We start from the raw sequence: 20,729 nt of genomic DNA on the forward strand, positions 1-20,729 counted from the left end.
GGTGGACTCCCCCTCTTCTCCTCCGCCTCTGGCCACCTTTGTTGGAGAAAGACTGGCCGTGAAGAGCGAGCCGACAGCCTGCCTCTCAGCTCGTATACTTCTACGCCACCAAGACACGAAATTCCTTTAATCAGAATGCATCTGCTCTGGCATCATGATCTCCCTCCCCACCGCCTTCTTTTCCCTGCTTGTAAGTCCAATACCCTTTTCCACTTCCAAATATCAATTCAAACCCTTTCATGATGGAAAAATGAGCACCAGTATATGTATCCCTTTACCCCATCAGATAATCCTGCTTTTATTTTCAGTGGTCCTCTATGTGGCTGCTGTTCCCTGGCAACAGCATCTCTCTCTCTCTCTCTCTCTCTCTCTCTCTCCATCCATAGCTTCTCCCCTCCTTCTCTGTCTCCTTGCCCCACTCTCCTTCATAAACCCCAACTCTCCTCACACATGAATTATTCAGTCCCTTTCTTCACTTTCACCCAACCAATCATATCACCCCTGGCCCGTTTCCCTGCAACTTGTGCTGCTGGCTGCACATTCCTATAACAGGCCTCTGTTGCCAGCATGCCCTAATGATACATTAGGGCATGCTGTTCCTGGTCTACTAATCACACTATATATATATAATGTTTTAATATGACATTTGTATCCCTATAGAGATTAATGGTTTATCTGTTCTCAATTGTGTGGTGCTGGTGAGGGGACGTTTAAAACCCATCGTCTTTATTAGCACTACATTATTGTTTCCAGGATGTTTAATATAAATATGAATATGATGTTATGTGGATTTGTTCTTGTCTACTAACTCCGTGCCTGGTAGTTAGGTGTTGATGAGATATATTATTTCTTTAACATAAATGTGTCAGCACGCGACATTCAGCAGATGCAGCAGAATGAGATGATTCCTTGTTCGTTACTTCCGTCTTCGTGTAAACCCTGTTTTTACGGTTATGGTTTATAGAGTCTAGGATTAGGCAACAGTAACAGATGAGTATCTATGATTTTGCAGTTGTTTCCTTTGTAAATCAGGCTCAACGAATTGACTAGATTTGTGTTGTTTTGTATTTTTTTATAAAATACATTTTACGATAATCACTCTTTTATTTTTCCTTTTTTTCCTCTATTTATTTTGTTCAGTTCTTTGATCCCTTTCGCATACTCCTAACTTTCTACTGTTTCTTCAAACATGAGAAAAAAAAAAAATTCTTAAAGATAATTAATAAATAATAAATCGTCTTCTAAGATAATTTTCTAAATTATTGGTGCGCATGCGTGATCTGGTTACGGAGAATCCTAAGAACAAATATACAAACAAATTAATGCCCAAACTGTAAATTCACTGAAACGATACATTTACACAACATTTTCTCGCTGAGTTTATCGTGTATATCTCACTCAGTGTCTTTAAGATATGTTTTTATTTTGTTGTCTTACGCAGTTCCGGTGAAGCGGAGAGGCGTTCCCATTGGCTGCAGTCGAGGGGGTGAACTATCTTGACCGATAGTTTCAGGGTTTTACTGCTGATTGCCAATACCGTACTGTACTGGAGATGCCAAGATGGCTGCAAGCAATTATTTCGGGTTCACACATGGTGCCGGTCCGCAATACAGGTAATTCAAGACATGCAGGTTGATGTCAGTGTGTCTTTTGTGTCACATTCATCGGCCTCCGGTGTATAACAGTCGATGAGACGGGACTACACAGCGAGCTCCGTTTGACCCGCTGCTTCGGTGAGCTAACATCAGCTAGGTTAGCTGAGTTTGCAGGCCAGCTCTTACCGACACGCCGCTTGACTCAAGTGAACCCCGGTGCGGTCCTCTGCGGGTGCTGACGGGTCAACGCTTTACCACGTGAACGACTCTAACGGCAAACTAAGCGTCCGAGCTGGGTTAGTTAATCGCTGTGACGGGTGGTATTTTGGCCGGTGTTTAGGATTAACAACCCTGGCTGTTCCGAAGCTGTCTCACAAACGGTGCACCTGTTATAGTTAACGTTAAATAACGACACAGGGGGACTATCGAAATAGATTACGTCACGTGACTTATGTTGAGGTAGGAAATGAACACCGGTCACCTGTCAAACTCTTGGTAGGATAGATTGGTGTTTGGCAACTTTGGTTGACAGGTAAATAACTCGTCATCTTGACAGGTAATTTATTAATTGTTTGACTAGCACTCAAGCCAACACACCTGTTCAGTAGTAGACTCATCTTTACAATACAGAGTGTTGCTGTATTCATTTTCTATGTTCACATGTTTCCCTTCGTCCATTCACCAAAGTCTGCATTGGTGACCAAGTCTTAACTTGTAATGATAATTCCTGATTGAATATAAAACCTCACCAAGCCTCAAACATGGCACTGTGTTGCAGCTGCAGTAAGGCTTTAGTCTTCATGAGATGCATTCAATGCAAGTTTACAGTATTGGGCAATATTGATAACATCTGCTCTCATCATGCTGCAAAATCAATAATGATTGCAATACAGTATATTAAAAAAAATTAGACCTGACAGGAAGGGCTAATCCATCTCACTAGCAAGAAATAAAGGTTCACGATAACTTTGATGCAAAAATCTAAAACGAGTGCCGTATTGCTGTAAAGCAGTTTTCCCCATTTGTTGCAAAATGTCCCATGATAAACTCCCACTCCCAGGGATATCTAAGGGATAGCAACAGCAAACAAGTATAGATGATACATAAAGAAAAACCCTGTCAAAGTGGTCAGTGTCCAATGTCCTATATAATTAATGTCTTTATTACTGTTCTGTTTAGGGCTGCAAAATGGTTTAATTGAATTGGAGCCATGCACTGCATTCAGCAGCACTGTCTTTCATCACATCTACAGATATTTTATTAGCATGTCATGAAATAGGAATTCAGTAAAATGACATCCCTCTGCTTGCACTCTTACATTTCTGGCCTTTTCAATTAGTTGTTCGCTTCCTAAGTTTACACACAACATAATTTACTATGTACCATATATGAACCATACCACATTCAATGGAAATGTTTGAAAATGTTAAGGACTCGCATACTGTGAACCCTCCATTCAGTCTTCTACCTTCGGGTAAAAGACTGCGCAGTATCAAGACTAGAACATCTCGACTCACTTCCACAATAGCACTTATCCTGAAGCAATCTGCATCCTACAGGCTTCACCGGTTGTATAAACAAGCACATGTACTTTAACATGTCACTTTAAGGGCATGAACCATCTGGTTGCACTATAGTTTTTATTGTATGGTTACAGAGTGCTGAAGGGATGATGTATTTTTGTAGGCCAACCACAGAAGTTTGCATCGCGAGGGTTTGATCGTCAAAAAGCCAATGGGATTGTGGACTATTGCACAAAATAAGTTCTCTGGCAAAACACAAACTTATATTCAGCAAGAAAACCTTCACAAATGAACACCACTTTCTTGATTTTTAAAAAAAATTTTTTTAAGTAAAGGCAAGTAAAAAGCTAATGTGAGGCTATAAACACACTACTACACGGTAGCATGAGCGTGAGTATACACAACAGAGACTAGTTTAGCCACTTGTTAGCAACCGCCTTTTTTTAGATGCATAAAAGTTTCAGAATTGACGAGGGGTATTAACTGACACATTTTTTAGTGTACAACAAAATGTTAAAATATCTTAAGCTTGTTTGATTTCAGGCATCTACCCAAAGACCTGTAAAATAATTGACTTTGCCACAAAGGATGTATGTGCAAAGAGGTGAACTAATTCCCAGTGTTTAGGACTCTGCAGCACTTTATTGTGGCAGTGCGTTTTTGTTGTGTGTGTGCTCTACGATTATATGCTTTGTTGTTGAGCGCATCAAAACAAATTCAGAATCGACTGCGCTTGATGTGGCAAATCATTTAATTTACAGTCAATAAAAAAGTGCAGGCATCCCATGTCCAATCTTAAAATATTTCCTGACGTTTGCGGTTTTGGTAGCAGGGATGTGTCACGCCCGGGCCACACTGTTTGTGCGTTGTGAAACCTCTTGCTTTTTATTTTGGCGCCAATGTTAACAGGTTAAAACAGCCACTCAGCCTTTGTGAGCCTATTTTTTTTTTTCATGTACTGTGCAAAAAATAAACAGTCAAAATAATCTTTTGACACTATTGACACCATACGATAAACATTACTACAGTTTTGATTTGTGTATCTGTTAGAAAAACTTGCCCGGGCATCCACCACACTTATTTAGGAGAAATATCTGATTCACATGTACTAGCATCATCCAACTAATAGGTTGTTGAAATTATTGCTCACATTGTTTTTTCTCTTTATTCAAACTGAGTTTCCTGCATAAATTATATTGCGCAACTGTTTAATATTTTACCCGAATCCAGTGAATTTTTGTTAGATAATATGGTGTCATGAATACTCCCACAGCATTTTGAGTCGATGCTCTTTCGTGACCTTGAGAAGTCATTTAATTTTAGCTCACTCGTGTTTTGTAGACTCTGAAAGCTTAATAAAGATGCTGATATCATCAGTTACGGATGCCGTTGGCGGTAGCTGCTGCCCCGTCCCAAACCATGCCAATAACAAGGCTGCTGCGGAGTTGTCTCTGTATGCGGATCAAAATAAAACGGGTGGTCAATGCTGTGCCGCTTAGTCAATCATTTAATATTCTAAGTGATCACAATTTTGGCCACCATGATTAATTAATCTTGCTTGGATGTTGACGTTTTGCTTTTAATTTGTCCCTATTTTCAGTGCCTATATTTAGCCATGCTAGCGGCATGACAAAGCGGCAACCTCCGGTGCTGAAAAATGAAGCCAATGCAGACGTGCCAGAAACTGCCGTCTTCACATGACTCACCCATTTATATTCAATATTTGATATCGTTATACATGGGCATAACTGCTGGTTGGTTGGTTAGTTGATTGGTCTGTCCACCACTTTAGTCCAGACTGAAATATTTTATCATCTATTTGATGGATTTTTATGATATCAAATAGATATTCATGGTGCTCGGATTACGAATCCGGCTGACTTTTGTGATTTCCCGACTTTTCCTTTTGCACCACCATGATGTTCACATTTGTGGATTTGAGTGATTCATCTCAACAACTATTTGATGGGTTGCCCGGGAAATATAGTACAGAGCACCGACATTCCTTAGAATGAATGGTAATCACTTCGGGGATGCTCTGACTTTTTTAGCTTGCCAATATTAGTGATAATATAAATGCTTATATATTGTTATAATGTTATGCTTTTGCTACTCAAATTCAGAATAACAAATAGAAGATGAGATTTGTGTCTGGGAATGTCTTCTTAGTGTTATTTTAGAAATACTCATGTGCAGTTTTGTGACATATGTATTAATTCTTGAACTTCCGACATGGATTGACTCCAGCTCTACTCAATGGTAAAGACTTAAATAGATAACTTTAATGTTGTTCATAAAGATGTAGACATAAAGCAGTTTTGAATTCACCTTCTTGCATCACTAAATGTTCCTTCCCTCTCCTCCTTCAGTGCCCAGCCTCCCCCGGCCTATTCCCATCCTTCTACAGCCAGTTACAGTGTCCAGCAGGCTCCAGCTGTGGCTCATGCAGTGACTGCGTCCTATTCTCCAGCTCCAGTCCAGGCAGCCAGGCCTGTGGTCACTGCCCCTTACCCCACCTATCAGAGCCACCAGGCTCCCCCTGACTACGCATACAGGCAGCCAGACCCCCCGGCACCCCCACAGCCCACCACCACCCCTCAAACGTACCAGGTATACCCGGAAACGGTCAGTCGCTTTCTGCTTCCTTTATTATCACGTTGTCTCAGTTTCTTATAGCTTGATGTAGTCATATTGGATGTAATGCAAAGAAATTTGTTTTGGGTCAAATAATGTGATTTTTAACCACTAAGACACTGGTACAGACAGCAACGCATGCCTCTTTTGTGCCAACCTTCACTGGGATTGTCTTGTATGCCATAATAATTTTACAGTGTGGCTCTAATGCAGTAATATTAAATCTGTGTTTTTTAATCTTGCTGCTTTCCAATTTGATTAAATGCTCCCTTGTAAACACCAGCAGGACAACTACAGCTACGGGCGTCCTGCAGCTGTGACTACCTATGACAATAAACAGTACTACCAGACGAGTATAGCTCCGGCTCAGAGGACACACACAGAGAATTACTACCAGACTGGTGAGTCAGTTTATTTCTTTCTTTCACGTTGCATCCACATTTACAACCATTGTTAGCCTATCTGTTTACAGCTGATGTTCTACTGCATCTGTGAAGAAAGTTGTATAAACCCTTAAGTGACTTCACAGGGAGCTGCACAAAATCTGATGAATTGCCTCGAATGATGTCACTTGAGTCGGTGTTGGTTGGGGCTCAGGATGACAAGTTTGAAATTGAAAAGAATCTGGAGGGGTTGAATTAGAAAGCAGTGAGTTTACCAGACCTCTGTAGCCCTCTCTGATTGAGGCTAGCAGCTTGAGATTATTATTATTGTTATTATTACGACATTAGTTCTGATCGACTGGTTGAGTTGTGGGTAATGTTGGCGCCAGGTTTCGACAAGGAGGACGAATGTGTAGACAAAGGCGATATTGCTGGACTGCTGGGTTATATACCTGCTGAATAGTTATTACATTATTGATTACAGTATGTGTGTGTATTTTGAATATATAAAAGTTTGTCAGTTTTACAAAAATATATTATTTGACTGTTGGATAATCAGAGTTTCAGATCTAATTAACAGTGTATAACACTGACACACACCCGTCTTGCTGGGCGATTTGTGGGTCATCAGTCCTGGTATTGTTTATTCATTTTTAAAAATGTGATATGATATACCGTATGTGGAATGTGTTTGTTGCTCATTTGCTTGTGAAATGAGGATCCTTCCTGTGCTGCCAAAAGCTCTCTGACAGGATGGACGTCTCAGACTTCTTTTGCTGTGCGCTCTTCTTACTCTAATACCCTTCCTCTCCACCCCCCTTTGTCCCCTACCTTTGCCTGTATCATCAGGAGTAAAGAGCGCTTACAGTCCAGCCCCCTCCACAGTGTACAGCCAGCCTCCTCCCCCCCAGCGTCAGGTAACGGCCCTCAAGCCTCTGGCCCCCTCTGTGTCCACCAGCTACAACATCTACCCAGTGTCCACCAGTGTCCAGCAGCCGCCCACACCCATTTCATCCTACACCCTCGGCTCCTCCTTCGGCTCCACTGTTGCGGCCACCACCTACTCAGGTAGGATAAGACCAGACCCAAATAATGTTGCTAATGAGCGGTGCACAGAAAAGAAAGTCTTGGCCTGGATATCAGCTGGCGACACCAGAATCCCAGAATTATATTACTTAAACTGATCCGTAGTCGGACCAATCGACGATGGGTTCAGAGATTGGAGTGTGATTATGGTAACGATGGCCTCTGAGTTCAGTGGAACGGTGTTCCCACAGTTTTTCACTTGATGGCTCACTTTACCTCAGTCTTTGAAGGGAAGGATTTAGCGGAGGGGCATTCAAATGGTTGCAATCTGAAAGTGTCACAGGGAAATGCAGTGCAAGTTTCTGAACTACTGTAGCTAGTGAGTTAAACTATCACTCTGCTGGTTTTGAGATTATCAAGTACCTCCTTGTGAGAAGTCGGAGAGAGCAAAGGTGTGAGCTGATTCCAAGAGGCAGGGACAGGTAGATACAGACGTATGATACCTTGCTAATTCAAGCTTCTAATGACCTGTTTTCACAATGTTTGGGATTGACTTTGTCCGCCTTGGTCCAAATGTTGGGGCAATTGCACTGCCGCTAATTGCTTGCATGACAGCTTACTGATAAGGGATTCATATATTGAATGCTTCTCTTCTCTCTAATAACTCTTTGTCCTCACTGTCGTCCTCCTGCTCTCTCACCTTCAGGCATTAGCTACTCCAGTTATGACTCAACTGGCTATACCTCCACAGCCACCCCCTCCTATTACCAGCCTGCCCAGCAGACTCTCACCCAGCCGCAGCCTCCACCTCAGCAGCTGCAACAGCCCCTGCCCCCCATCCAGCCGCCACCGAAGCAGCTGACGAGCTCTTCCTGGAGCAACTCAGGCAGCAACATGGTGACGGCTCCGACTGTAAACTCCTACAAAAAGCCCACATTTCACCAGAGCAAGCTGCAGAAGCCCAAAGGGCCTCCCAAGCAGCCCCAGCTCCATTATTGTGACATTTGCAAGATCAGCTGTGCAGGCCCTCAGGTAGAAGTTTATAATGAGCTTTACGGAACGCTTTTAATAGAAAAGCTTTATTGTGTTCTGCATTACTGAGCTTTGAATAAGTCATACAAACACACACACAATTAGAACAAAAACATTACAATATATGTATCAGCAGTTGTCTGATTAGATTGTATCATATTGAGTCTGTATACTGTATGTATTTGGAAGCTACATCTTGCTAACTGGTTTAATTTACTGCTCCAGACGTACCGGGAGCACCTAGAAGGCCAGAAGCATAAGAAAAAGGAGGCAGCCCTAAAATCTGGGGGGCAGACTGGGGCCAGCAACGGGCCCAGGGGGGTCCAGACTCAGTTACGCTGTGAGCTATGTGACGTCTCCTGCACCGGAGTGGATGCCTACGCCGCACATATCCGTGGGGCCAAACACCAGAAGGTTAGCACAGCTGTGATAGGTTTTCTTAAATATGGTCGTCGCTAGTAGATATTGACATAACAGTGTTTTATTGAACATGTTCCATCTCAGCTGCTGAGTCTTGGAACAAAACCTGCCACAGGGATTTGGGATGTGACTGAGTATTAACAAGCTTAAATGGTTGTATCTTCCTCTGTCCTTGGAAAGGTGGTGAAACTTCACACCAAGTTGGGCAAACCTATACCTTCCACTGAGCCAGTGTTGGTGAATTCAGCTCCAGTTATCACGACATCGACAGCTGGGAAACCTCCAGTCTCTACATCCACTTCTGCTTCCGTCTCAACCTCTTCAACTTCGACTGTGACACCCAAACAGGCGGCTGTAAACGTCACTGCCAAAACGGCACCAGTCAAGAAACCAGCGCCTTCCAAAATAACTGTTGTTTGTAAGTTTGCTAATTTGTTATGTTTATTATTAGAGATGATTTTCTCCCCCATCGTACCCATTTAACTACCAATCTGATAATATCTACATCCATAATGCAGCTGCACAGTACTAGACATTCAGCCAAATGTACATCATTTTGACAGCTGCGGCCTGCTTCACATCAACTGTTTAAGTGTTGTGTATCGCTCACAGTGAGAGGAAGTGTTAAGGCCAGAGCATATCAGCATATCATATGACATGTTGTCTGACCAAGCTGTATTTGTTCCAAGTTTTAAAAATGGGAATTACTGCACACATTTTTTACATCTGGAATAGAACAGGGGATAGAAATGACTAGAAATAGATGTTTATTAGCGCTCCTTACATTAACTCTAATTTGTAATATTTTATCTGTTGCATAGCCAATAAGCCCATCAGAGCTCCAGCAGCTGCAGTGACGCCTGTGGTGGCGCCGGCGGTAGTGGCAGCTGCTGCCAAGGTGGATGAGTCCATGGAACTTGGGAGAATGGACCCTCAGAGTGACGATGAGGACTGTGACAGAGCTGGAGGCCAGGGAGACATCCAGCCAGTAGGACACGACTATGTCGAGGAGGTACGCAGGAAACGGGAAGAAAATGTGTGACAACCTATCAGTATATCGGAGGGATATATGTTGGTTTATATGGAAATTGAAAACAGTCGAAAAGTAAAAAGGAGTGTGATATCATTTAAGGAACTATTTAATTTGTTTTATATACTCAATTGTTTACAGTAGTCTTCAACATGTGAGTTAGAGATATTTTGAACAGTTTTAAAATGAATAATGTCTAAAACATACTTATTGTAAAGATTGGTTTCATGTTTTGCATTAGGCCCAATTTCTCAAGCTTCAATGATTATTTTATTAAGAGTAAAAAATCTTGCATGTAGGGTTCGTTGTCCTGCATGATGTGTATTTACATGAACTATCTGTCCGTTTCAGGTCCGTAACGATGACGGAAAAGTGATTAGATTCCACTGTAAACTGTGCGAGTGCAGTTTCAACGACCCTAATGCTAAAGACATGCACCTGAAAGGCAGAAGGCACAGACTCCAGTACAAGGTGAGAAAGTTTGGGCATCACTGAGTCCATTCCAGTCTGACTGGTTATACAGACTGAACACGGCTCAGATGCATACTTTCAAAGGTTTTTGGTGTTTTAAATTACATGAACTGTCAAGCAGGGTTCTGTTCACAGCAGAAAACAGTCCAATCTCTTTTTCCTCCTTTCTTTTATTGGTTGGACGGCAACAAAACAGGGTATTTCATATTCATATCTGATCTGATCAGGAGTGAGTTAGAATGGATCCACTGGGTTGACAGACGCACAGATACATTGCATGGTTTCAGCAGACTTTCTTTCTCTGGGTTATTTTTGTGTGATCGGTATAGACAAACATGATGTCAGTTACATATGTCTATTTTGTCAGATGGTTACACAATAATTAAATGGGGATTTGATCACTGGTTATAGATGCTTCCTTTTAACTGCACTAGAGTAGGAATGTAAAGCTAACTGCAGCTACGTTGAGACGATCAATGAAATTGCTGAATAAACATATAAACGCGTCAACCCGTATTATGGGATTGACTGTATTGATGCACAGAATCAGCAACTAAAAAGAGAAGAGAAGTTGGCCTCTGAAAGGTCCCGTGTGGAGGTTTTGACCTCTGTGGAGCTGTTTTTCTACGAGTGTTGCACACATGAAACACATTTCTGCCAAGTGTGTCACACTGTTAAGACACCAAGACTTGATCTTGTCTCTGAAGGTTGCCTTTTTTTAAAGAAAATGAAAAGATCTTAAACATGCCAGCGTCGTGTGGATGGAAGCCTAAAGGAATCAGCTGGATCCCATGTACACAGACTTCCATTATATTCTTGTTACATTCACTTTACATTTCTCTGTCTCTCTTTAGAAGAAAGTTAACCCAGAGCTTCCTGTGGAGATCAAGCCTAGTAACCGGGCCAGGAAGCTGCAGGAGAGCAAGCTGAAGAAGCAGAAGCAGAAGGCGGTGCTGAAGAGACAGAGAGACGATGAGCAGCGCTGGCACATGGAGATGAGGTCAGACTTGTGGCCCAAGTTAGTAACCTTAACTTATTCCATCTCTCACATTCAATTTGCAAGTTTCCATAGTTGGCACAGAATAGACTAAAAAAAGAAAAGATGCATTCATACGGGTAATGATAAAGAGGAAGTCCTAAAGCTGACCAGCTGAGTGTTAGTGTGACGCATGTACACAAGGAAAAAAATGTCTTACTGTTTTCTTGTCATTCACATCAGCTTTCTTGCATGAATAGTAAAATATATTCTCTCAACAGCCAGAGGAAGTCATATTTATCAAATTATTTAAGAACATTCTATCATGAAAACTGTACAGAGAGATTATGGTGTAATTCAGTAAATGCCCTAAATGCAAAAAGGAAATGTTTGACATCCTAGTCCTATGCTTTAATTGTTGTTACAGGAGGAAATGCCCATTTTGTAACCTTGGAATATTTTCAAGTAACATAATGCTTTTGAGAAAAAAACTCTGTGTAATAATGATCTTATATGATCAACGGTATTTCAGAGTTAACGTTTAGTTAAAGTGCTGTCTTTTGGACTAATTTGTACCATTAATGGCAGCCATAACAATTCCCTTTTGTAATAAATGACTTTTAATGAATGACAATTAAAAACTTTCCCTTCTCCTGCAGACGATATGAGGAGGACATGTACTGGAGGAGGATGGAGGAGGAGCAGATGTACTGGGGGGAACAGAGACGCAGGATGGCTCCTCCACCCCTGATGAGCCGCCCTGGTATGCCAGTACCTCCTCTACTGGTGAGCACCGCAATTGCAGTTGTTTTCTTTGTTTTGTGTTGTATGAAAAAAAAAAAAAAGGAAAGAAAAATGAAAACAAACATTCACTCAAACCTAAATCCAAGTGTGATCAATCTCTCCATTTCCTCCCCCCTCATAAGACGTGTGTGCGTCGGCCAGACTCTCCTGATGACCGTCACATCATGGCTAAACACTCGACTATTTACCCAGTAGAGGAAGAGCTGCAGGCTGTTCAGAGGATTGTTTCCCATTCTGAGAGAGCCCTTAGACTGGTGTCAGACTCCCTGCTGGAGAAGGAGACACCAGCTGTTGATACCGCTGCTATTGAAGGAGAAGATGAAAAAGGGTAAAAAGTTATTTCTTGCAGATGATGCACATTTATCTTTGAGCATGTTGGTAAAAACAAGGATTAAGGTACCTAAGCAAACTATCCTCAACCACTGGTGGACATCAGGGCTGAGGTACTGCTATATGTTTTGGTAATTTACAAAGCTATAATTTATAGTTATTTTTATATCTAAATGTGCTCAGGAATTATATATATATATATTATATAAAACAGTTAGTTAAACAAAGCATCATTTTGTTAATACTTATGTTTGAATATCACCACTCTAATATCAATACATCAACAGAGACCAACATGCCACTAACGTTCCCTTGAATGCAGACAAAAAAATGGGTCGTTTTTTCATTTTTTTTTTTTCATGAAAGATTTATGTGGGAGACAACCTGCAACAGTAAAAGCTCCAAAGTGTGTGGAGAGGAAATATGAACCTGAATACATTAAGTTTGTCAGGCAGTGATGGTTAAGGCTAAGCAGAGGGGGTGGCATCACATATCTACAGCCCAATTTATTTTTCTCGCCATTTTCCTCCTTTTTTTTGGGGTTATCCTAGAAGATGGTCCTTTTTTTTTTTTAATAATCAGAATTGGGCCATAAGTTATAAAAGGTTGAGAACCTCTGGTTTAAGCAAATGGTATCGTACCGTTGCTTGTGGTTTTAATGTAGGTGTTGGTCATGTGGATATTGGAACATTTATTTATGAATTATAACTTTACCACCTTTTATAAATGAAGTGACATGCCATTCACAATACACTACATTAGAGCTACAGGTGTATACTCATGTAAAAAAACAGCCAACGTTAAATGTCCATTTAGACCCGAGTCTCTGTTTGTGATCCATCAAGTTGCTGCAAAAGAAATCACTTCAGCTGAATTGTTTCTCTTGACAGTGCTGAGAACTCAGGACGGCTGCTAAAAGGTGTGATGAGGGTGGGTATCCTGGCCAAAGGCCTGCTGCTTCGTGGAGACAGAAATGTTGAGCTCATCCTGCTGACTGCTAAGAAACCCACCATCACTTTACTGAAGAATATCGCCAAGAATTTGCCCAAAGAACTAGAGGTAAGGAAACGTCACCAGCTAGTTTAGGACATCGGTTGAGGTTGAGGGAGGGAAGAATTGTGGTAAACTCGGAGTTCACAACACTGACAATCTTACATTTTAAGTTTTAATATCAAATTATTATAGGATTTCGTGACATGCAAACCTGGGTGTGGGATCATACAGATGAGCTGTAAATCCTGACAAAAATGGCAGGAGAAAGCTTCTATAGACAGTTTTAGCAGTAGTTTGTTAAAAAAAGGATGTTGCAGTAGATTTTTTAAAAAAGAGGAAATTGTTATCCACTGCCTCATGACTTGTCATAAGGGATGGCTGCTGACGGACTGAGAGGTTTAATAGTTATGTAAAAATGGAATAGGAACGAGAAGTTCTTCCTCAATATAACAAACAAACAAAACATCGTGGTGTAGTATTTGTAATACTCCCACGTGTCGGCAACCAAAATCCAAAGAAATTACACTGCTAAATAACTTAATCCTAGACTGGTTTCTCTCATATGCTGAGCAGCTTATTGATCATTGGTGAACATGGACAGCTGTCCCCCACCGCCAGAAACAACACAGCAGTTTGTCCTTCACTCTTGAATCAATGATTATGATAATCAACTGTGACAGTAAAATCAATTGAGTTGACGCTGTCATTTTAGCTCTCTGTAGATGTACAGTAAAACTTTTGGGAAAGTTAATTGTATTAAACAATTTAGTCGGTTTCCTTTTTGTTATTAGAGGAATTCCTGACTGTTTATTCTTCCACTTAGAAATACTGTGTGGTTTCTGGCTTTGGGAGAGATTCCATGTACACAAATGATTGAACTGCTTCCAGCCTAAAGAGAAAAACTTTATTTAGTGACCATTTGAGTTCCACAAGACAGAGGATTGGCGCCAAATACAAGGTTGTGATGTGTTGTAATTCCACACTGTTCCTCCCTCCTGCTTTAGCTGTAATGAGTGTTTCATTAAAGGTGCTTTTGACTGATCTTTAGATTCACTGCCTGGTTATGACACCTGAATCCTACAGAGTGAGATGGGGCCTTTTCTTCCTAAACTGCCCCGTTACTTTGCTAAATAATACAACAATTTAAGAAATTGTTGAGAAATATATTTGTGCGTATGTAACAGACCCTGATTTAAATAAGGGAACTACCTTTAAGAAAAAACAATTGAACAACCCAGGGTTAAAAACATACCGGTATTGCCCCATAACCTCGCCAAACGAGGCGATTCTCTGCCCCTACACCCCTCCTCCTCTGTAGTGAGTAATCCCAAGTGTCCTTTTAACCGGCAGACATTTTCTGAAGATCAGTATGAGGTGCAGGCTCACCCCGAGGAGGCGAACATCGTGATATTTTCAAGCAAGGAGCCCAAAATGCAGGTGACGATTTCTCTCACCTCGCCGCTGATGAGGGAGGACCCTGCTACTGAGAAGGACAAGCAGGCAGCAGGAAATGCGGCTGAGAAAGGTTAGAGAAGCCAAAGCTTTCAGTACCACAACCAAATGTAAGCAATGTGTGTAATACACTTATATAGATATAGATACCCCTTGATACACCCTTCCACCCATAAGTAGCCGAGATGTTGACGCTGAAAAGCTCCTAAATTACATAAAGTATGAAGTGGGACTTTTAACCAAGCCCACGTATAAGTTGTTTCTTTCTTTAACCCCTAAAATAAGGATTAACTTGCACATTTATTTGTCCCACTTTATTCATTTCCAACCATTTTTTGCAGTTACGCTAGTCCTCAATTTCTTTATTTCTTTTCCACAACATGGGAATCAAAAGCCGAGCTCTCCGACCTTTCTGTGCCACTAGGTTGTGTGTTTATCTTGTGAACACATGCTCAGATGAGACCTTTGGGACACTATAACAAGAGACTGAAGGTGATGATCAGTGTTCAGATGATGCCTAGGGATGAAAATGCTTCAAATGATGGTACTATTTTCACAAATATCCTTATTTTGAAACTTGCTAATCGTTGTGCATTTTGGTCCCGATAATTCCGGGATTTTGAGGTCCAGTGACTTCCCGTTCCCTCGTCTCCCATCCCAGTATCATTCTGTTGCATTATCACTGGCGAGGTGTTGGAGTGTCATTTTATTGCCTCACAATGATTAGTATTGAAATACTAAGATGACATTATTAAATCCATTGTCACTGGTTCACCCCTCATTGAACAGTAAATATAATAAGATCATTGTGTTGCAAACACTCCTCCGCCTGCGCCAATAACTCTCAGTATTTTAATGTGTCGTTTACATGTTGGAAAACATGGTAGAAATGTTTTCTGTGGCCGTTGTGTTTTATTTTTACAATGTTGCTTGGGTTTGTTGATCAGTGTCCCTACTTCTGTATCAGCAGACCTCGGCAAGCCAATGGCTGATCTGAAGACCACACTTGTTCACATACCACTAAGAACAGAAACATTAAAGGAACCAGGTTGCCCATGTTCATTAAGCTTTTTAGAGGAGGAAACTCAGAGGGGCTCAGCTGCTGCTAAATCATACTCCCCTCTCTAAGAGGCATGATAAATATGGGTCTTTGATTCTTAGTGGTATAGAAGTGTAGACTTCAAAAAAGTGCCTTTTTTTTGTTATGTATTTTCCCTGTTGCTGCTCCAGTTCTAGTGAAGTGTGGAAAGCCTCAAGGCAGCTCTTGTGGAAAATTACATAATCGCAGTCGTCGGTAACCAAGTTGAATGTCGTTATAAGTTGACTTTAGTATTTCCTCAAACTATTTTATTAACACCTAAATCCAACAAACACCGTTTTTAGTACTACTAATTAGGTTATCTTGGGCTTTTGTCATGATCTGACTTCACCTTAATTGGTTTGCTTTTTTATGTTGGTATTGTCTTTAAAATGTGGAGGCATGAAGGATAAAGTATTCTTCCTACTTTATCTGCGTAAGAAGTTCCCTAGTTGCAGAGGAGTAATGGAAACATTTGTTATGAATTGTAAAAAAAGAAGAAAAAAAAAATTGTTAAAAAAAGTAGGGGGGGAGAAATGTCTAAAGACGGGACTCAATGATCAGATCCTGAACTGGAGAAAGGTTACACAATATTGAAGAGATCTTGAGTGATCAGACTCCTTTTCAAGTAAGAGGGACATTTATGTGAGTAAGACTGAAACCGGCTGATTGTCATATGATAAAACAGTCTTCATGCGTCTTTCTCATGTAGATATTTTGACTTGGCATAGCAGGAAAACGATAACCTCATTTTAAGTGTCAAGTGCAGCGGCATGCTCAGTATCACGTCCTGGCACCGACACACATGGACATTAATAAGGTTATTAGTCACGCCTGTGTTTGACAAGTCAAAATGTCTTTCTCAGAGAAAGATGCAGTCAGGCAGACAATAATGGGGTCACTAAAATCAAAAGGTCTTGTCTGGTGTAGACATGTTAAACAAAAACATTATTATAAACTCCACCACCAAACTCTCTGAATGCCTTGGATTTCCTACTTTTTTGCATGCCTCTCTGTAACTTTCCACTCTTAAGAATATCTGCAAAACACAGAAACACTGTAGACTTCCTCCTTTTTCATTTGATGATCAAATGCTTTCATTTTTTTTCTCATATCTCCCTCATAATTGTTTTCACAAAACAAACCGTATTTGTATTTTAGGAGTCAAGGAAATGTCTGGACAAATCTACATGAACGTCCAGCGTTTTTATAATCTTAACACTTATATATTGCATCGCCATCATTTGGGGTTTGCATTAGTTTGAGTCATGAGCTAGTGCACGCTTCTTCACAGGTGTGGCTGAAAAGGACCCGACTGATCTTCTCAACAAGAGGAAATGTCTGGAGTACCTGGCTGCTCTCCGGCACGCCAAATGGTTTCAGGTAAATGCATCACAAATATGTCAAAAATCCTTAAACAAAAAGAGGCTAATTTATGATGAGATATTTATGGTATATAATGTATTATATTGCAGAAGTGAATGAGTGGAGGAAACCGATGTCACTTCCTGTTGAGGCTAAAAACAGACCATGGGATTTTGTGTTAAAGCAATACCAATACGCAGGTCACTTGTAAGCAGACATTGCTCAGAGTAATTTCTTCTCTGGCTTTACAAAAGAGAAACCAAGCAGTTTTTACCAATGTGGCATTTAAGATTATTCACATTTCGTTATCTGAACAGTCCAACAATAATCTCTACAAATTCTTAGTCAGCCTCTGACTTGAATAGTTGTGATGAAGAGCATGTTCGGCCATCTTGTTCTCAATTATTAATATTTAGTTTTAGTTTTGACTACAATCATAAATGTTTTTGCCTTTTTTTTTTTTTCTTCAAATACACAAATTTAAAGCCACTAGTCATATATTATAGGGTAATTGTCACTGTTTCAGTCTGTCTAAAAATAAATGCCCCTTTTTGTTAATGTCGTCCCCCCCCCCTTTTTATTTCTGAAGGCTCGTGCCAACGGGCTGCAGTCCTGTGTGATCATCATTCGGTTGCTGAGAGATTTATGTCAGCGGGTTCCCACATGGGGAAAGATGCCCGGCTGGGTAAGAGGCTTCCACTCTCTATTTTTATTTTTTTGGTGTAGTATGAATCTTCTCCTAGTGAGGTTTTATAATATAATTTGTCATATCTGCATGCATGTGCATTGTTGTACGCTTGATTAGGCTTGTCCGTCCTCTTCTTTTTTTTTTGTATGTCCGTCTCACCTGATGTTGTCTAAGAGAGAACAATAACTTACTACATAACTTACGTAATTTACCAACATTCATTGTGCTATCAGTGTTTAATCTATGCTGTATTCCGTGTGAGGAGATTACCCCCAAATGTCTTGATCAGGTGTTTTATGCTATAAGGGTATACTTCAATCAGCTGTCTGGAGTGTCTTCTTCCACTCAGTGGGTCTGCTTCCCTTCGTGCTTTACTCCCTTCAGGCGATGGAGCTGTTGGTGGAGAAAGTGATCAGCAGTGCTCCAGGCCCGCTGAGCCCAGGAGAGGCCATGCGCAGAGTCCTGGAGAGCATCTCCACAGGCATCCTGCTCCCAGGTCAGACCAATCTTAATGTGATGTAAATAGATGGATTATTTTACATTATAAAGCACTTTTATCACTTAAAAAATGAATAGTTTCATGTCTTTAAAAAAAATATATATATATATATATTATCTATTGTGCCTTCCTCTTGTGCAACAAAGTCATCTTCTGTCAAACATGAACTTTAAAGGAGAAAAAATCACTATTTTCTGCTTCTATTAGCTAATATTAACTCATATTATCAACTTATTTAACTTATTTCCCTTATTCAGATGGACCAGGTTTGATGGACCCGTGTGAGAAAAACACTACAGATTCTTTGGAAAGCATGATGCTTCAAGCCAGAGAGGACATAACTGCCAGCGCACAGGTAATCAGACGGCATTATTACCATGGCTACCGGACAGCATAGATTCTGATTGGCTGGGAGGTGTGGATTCACTTTTATAATAATACTTAAACGGGACGTTAGTTTGTTTTAGGTGTTTGTTTTCAGGACAGCACCAGTGTGAGGTTTAGCTAAAGAGCTTGATTAGAGAGTTATTTACCACCAGAACCACACAAACTTACTGTGTTTTTGCTGACATCCAAATCAACTAATGGTCAGAGGAATGAGAGGACTTTTAAAATAACATTATCCAAAGTGAACCCTTCGCAGTGTGAGGGACATCTGCTGCAGGGGAAAGGAGAGAGGACACACACGTTGCTGCATGTCGTACCTTCTCCTCTTGTTTTCTCTTTGCCATCAATTGTCAAATAAAATGTCAATACAGTTATGGGCGGAAAAAAGTGTTTTAAACGTACATGTCTCTTTCCTGTTTTCTCTGGTTTCAGCATGCTCTGCGGCTGCTCGCTTTCCGTCAGATCCACAAGGTTCTGGGTATGGACTCGCTGCCGGCATCAAAGGCCAGCGCTCGCAACCGCAAACGTCGGCGGGACGGCAGCGACACGGGCGACGGGGACGGGGACGGGGAGGGGGAGGGGAAAAAAGACAAGAAGGAAGAAGCAGAGAGTGCTTGACCTCTGCCTCCAGAGCAGAGGCGTGTGCTAGTTTAGAGACTAGTAGAATGTCAAAACTTTCAACTTTTCTTATCTTGAAAATAATCTTAACACGCAGCTACACACACATGAATATAACTGACTGTACATGTGACATGTCTACCCTTGATTTAAGAGGAGTAATGTGTGGGGAGGAGACTGAAGCTTGAGAATCTGTACTACAAATCCTTCTCGTATAGTAATTTCCTGCAGGTTTGGTGTCTTTTAAAGTGTGCAGAGAAATGTGGCACAGTAAAAAATCACATAAGTGACTATAATTGCACACTAACTACTGACCCTCCCTCCTGTTTATTCACAATAGTTAAACCACTACAGTTAAATCATCAGCACCTTAAGCTGTATTTTCAGCAGACTCTGAACTCAACTGCTTGAGTCCGGACTCTCTGAACTAATGTCGGTGCATGACATTTGTAAAACGTTTTTTTCAGTCTGTGTTGAACAAAAAACAAAGATGGGGGTTCCAGTTTAGAAGCTTTGAAACTGTGGGAAAGGTCCCAGAAGACGGACTGTGTTTTAGATCTACATAAATACAGTACTGTGATGTTCGTTGTGCCTAAGATGACACGGTAATACAATAGTGTGACGCTGTTGAGCTCACCTCTAAAGTCGAGTTGAAAGGCTTACACTAAAATCACTTCGCCTTGAAAACATGTACAGAAACGTACAAGGACTCAGAAGTTCAGCTTTTTGTGTTTTTTCTGTGGAGGTCACACTGGAGAGCAAATCTGAGGAGAGAAGTCTTATGTTGCACAGTCTGTAGCATGCTGAGGGAATGAAGCACTTAAGAAATGACAATGTTACTGAATGCAGCCATAATCTTATCATTTGAATAATATGCCTAGTAATCTTTTTTCTTCCAGAGTACGGTTAGCAGAAGAGAAAAGCTTTATTCCAAGAAATAAGACTGAATATCTACTGTAATGATCAAGTAGTCCTTTGACTTTCTTCCTTGTGCCTGCATTATGTTGTGTATTACAGAGAAAGGGGGACATGTATGAGTTGTTTGTTTTGTCAGATTGATATTGATAAAATGTCACAAAGATGTGGGACGAGGAAGGGGCAGTTGTACAGCTCTTTGGCTTAAAAGTTGATGCGAGAGCATTAATGTGCCGTTTTTAGTTTGATTTTCATCTATCAAGAGCATCATATAAGTATTGCTTATTTTATTTCTGAAGGAAAATCTATTTTGTGTTGTTTAAACGGAAAGGGTGAACATTGCTGTCCTTTTTTCTTCTTTTAATGTCTTTGTAGTGTTGCCTAAACATTAAGGGGAGATATTAAAACCCTTTTAAGCCATTTTGTGTCCCGGGCTGTTTGTGGAACCAAATAAACGCTTTCCTACATTTTCAAGAGACTGTTTCTAACAGGAGAAGAAGAAGAAGAAGA

The 20,729-nt window shown here is 40.8% G+C and overlaps 1 protein-coding gene across 8 annotated transcripts; it reads left to right on the forward strand.

Moving 5' to 3' along the window:
* Positions 1 to 1,486: 1,486 nt before the first annotated feature.
* On the forward strand, positions 1,487 to 20,639 carry zfr2 (zinc finger RNA binding protein 2). 8 transcript variants are annotated; one of them, XM_034529975.1, is made up of 19 exons: positions 1,492 to 1,613; positions 5,488 to 5,743; positions 6,036 to 6,153; positions 6,985 to 7,203; positions 7,868 to 8,193; positions 8,419 to 8,607; positions 8,794 to 9,031; positions 9,435 to 9,625; positions 9,995 to 10,114; positions 10,969 to 11,132; positions 11,750 to 11,876; positions 12,017 to 12,222; positions 13,115 to 13,283; positions 14,568 to 14,742; positions 17,042 to 17,130; positions 17,702 to 17,797; positions 18,185 to 18,296; positions 18,557 to 18,654; positions 19,119 to 20,639. In XM_034529975.1, the coding sequence occupies exons 1-19, from the start codon at positions 1,561 to 1,563 to the stop codon at positions 19,302 to 19,304; spliced, it is 3,132 nt and encodes a 1,043-aa protein (XP_034385866.1). In that variant the 5' UTR covers positions 1,492 to 1,560; the 3' UTR covers positions 19,305 to 20,639. The 8 variants fall into 8 exon arrangements, 7 of the variants coding, with proteins under 7 accessions (XP_034385872.1, XP_034385866.1, XP_034385873.1 ...); XM_034529982.1 differs by having other exon boundaries at positions 6,039 to 6,153; positions 10,969 to 11,114; XM_034529980.1 differs by having other exon boundaries at positions 10,969 to 11,114; positions 19,119 to 20,638.
* The last annotated feature ends 90 nt before the right edge of the window (positions 20,640 to 20,729 follow it).

This window comes from Cyclopterus lumpus, chromosome 4, assembly GCF_009769545.1.
Source record: "Cyclopterus lumpus isolate fCycLum1 chromosome 4, fCycLum1.pri, whole genome shotgun sequence".
Taxonomy (NCBI): Eukaryota; Metazoa; Chordata; class Actinopteri; order Perciformes; family Cyclopteridae; genus Cyclopterus; species Cyclopterus lumpus.

What these genes read in the sequence shown, in the direction of transcription:
- zfr2 (XM_034529975.1), top strand. Translation starts at nt 1,561, where the DNA reads ATGGCTGCAAGCAATTATTTCGGGTTCACACATGGTGCCGGTCCGCAA. An exon ending in GGTGCCGGTCCGCAATACAG is followed by an intron (nt 1,614 to 5,487) that starts GTAATTCAAGAC and finishes CTCCTCCTTCAG; the next exon opens with TGCCCAGCCTCCCCCGGCCT. An exon ending in TCAGCTGTGCAGGCCCTCAG is followed by an intron (nt 8,194 to 8,418) that starts GTAGAAGTTTAT and finishes TTACTGCTCCAG; the next exon opens with ACGTACCGGGAGCACCTAGA.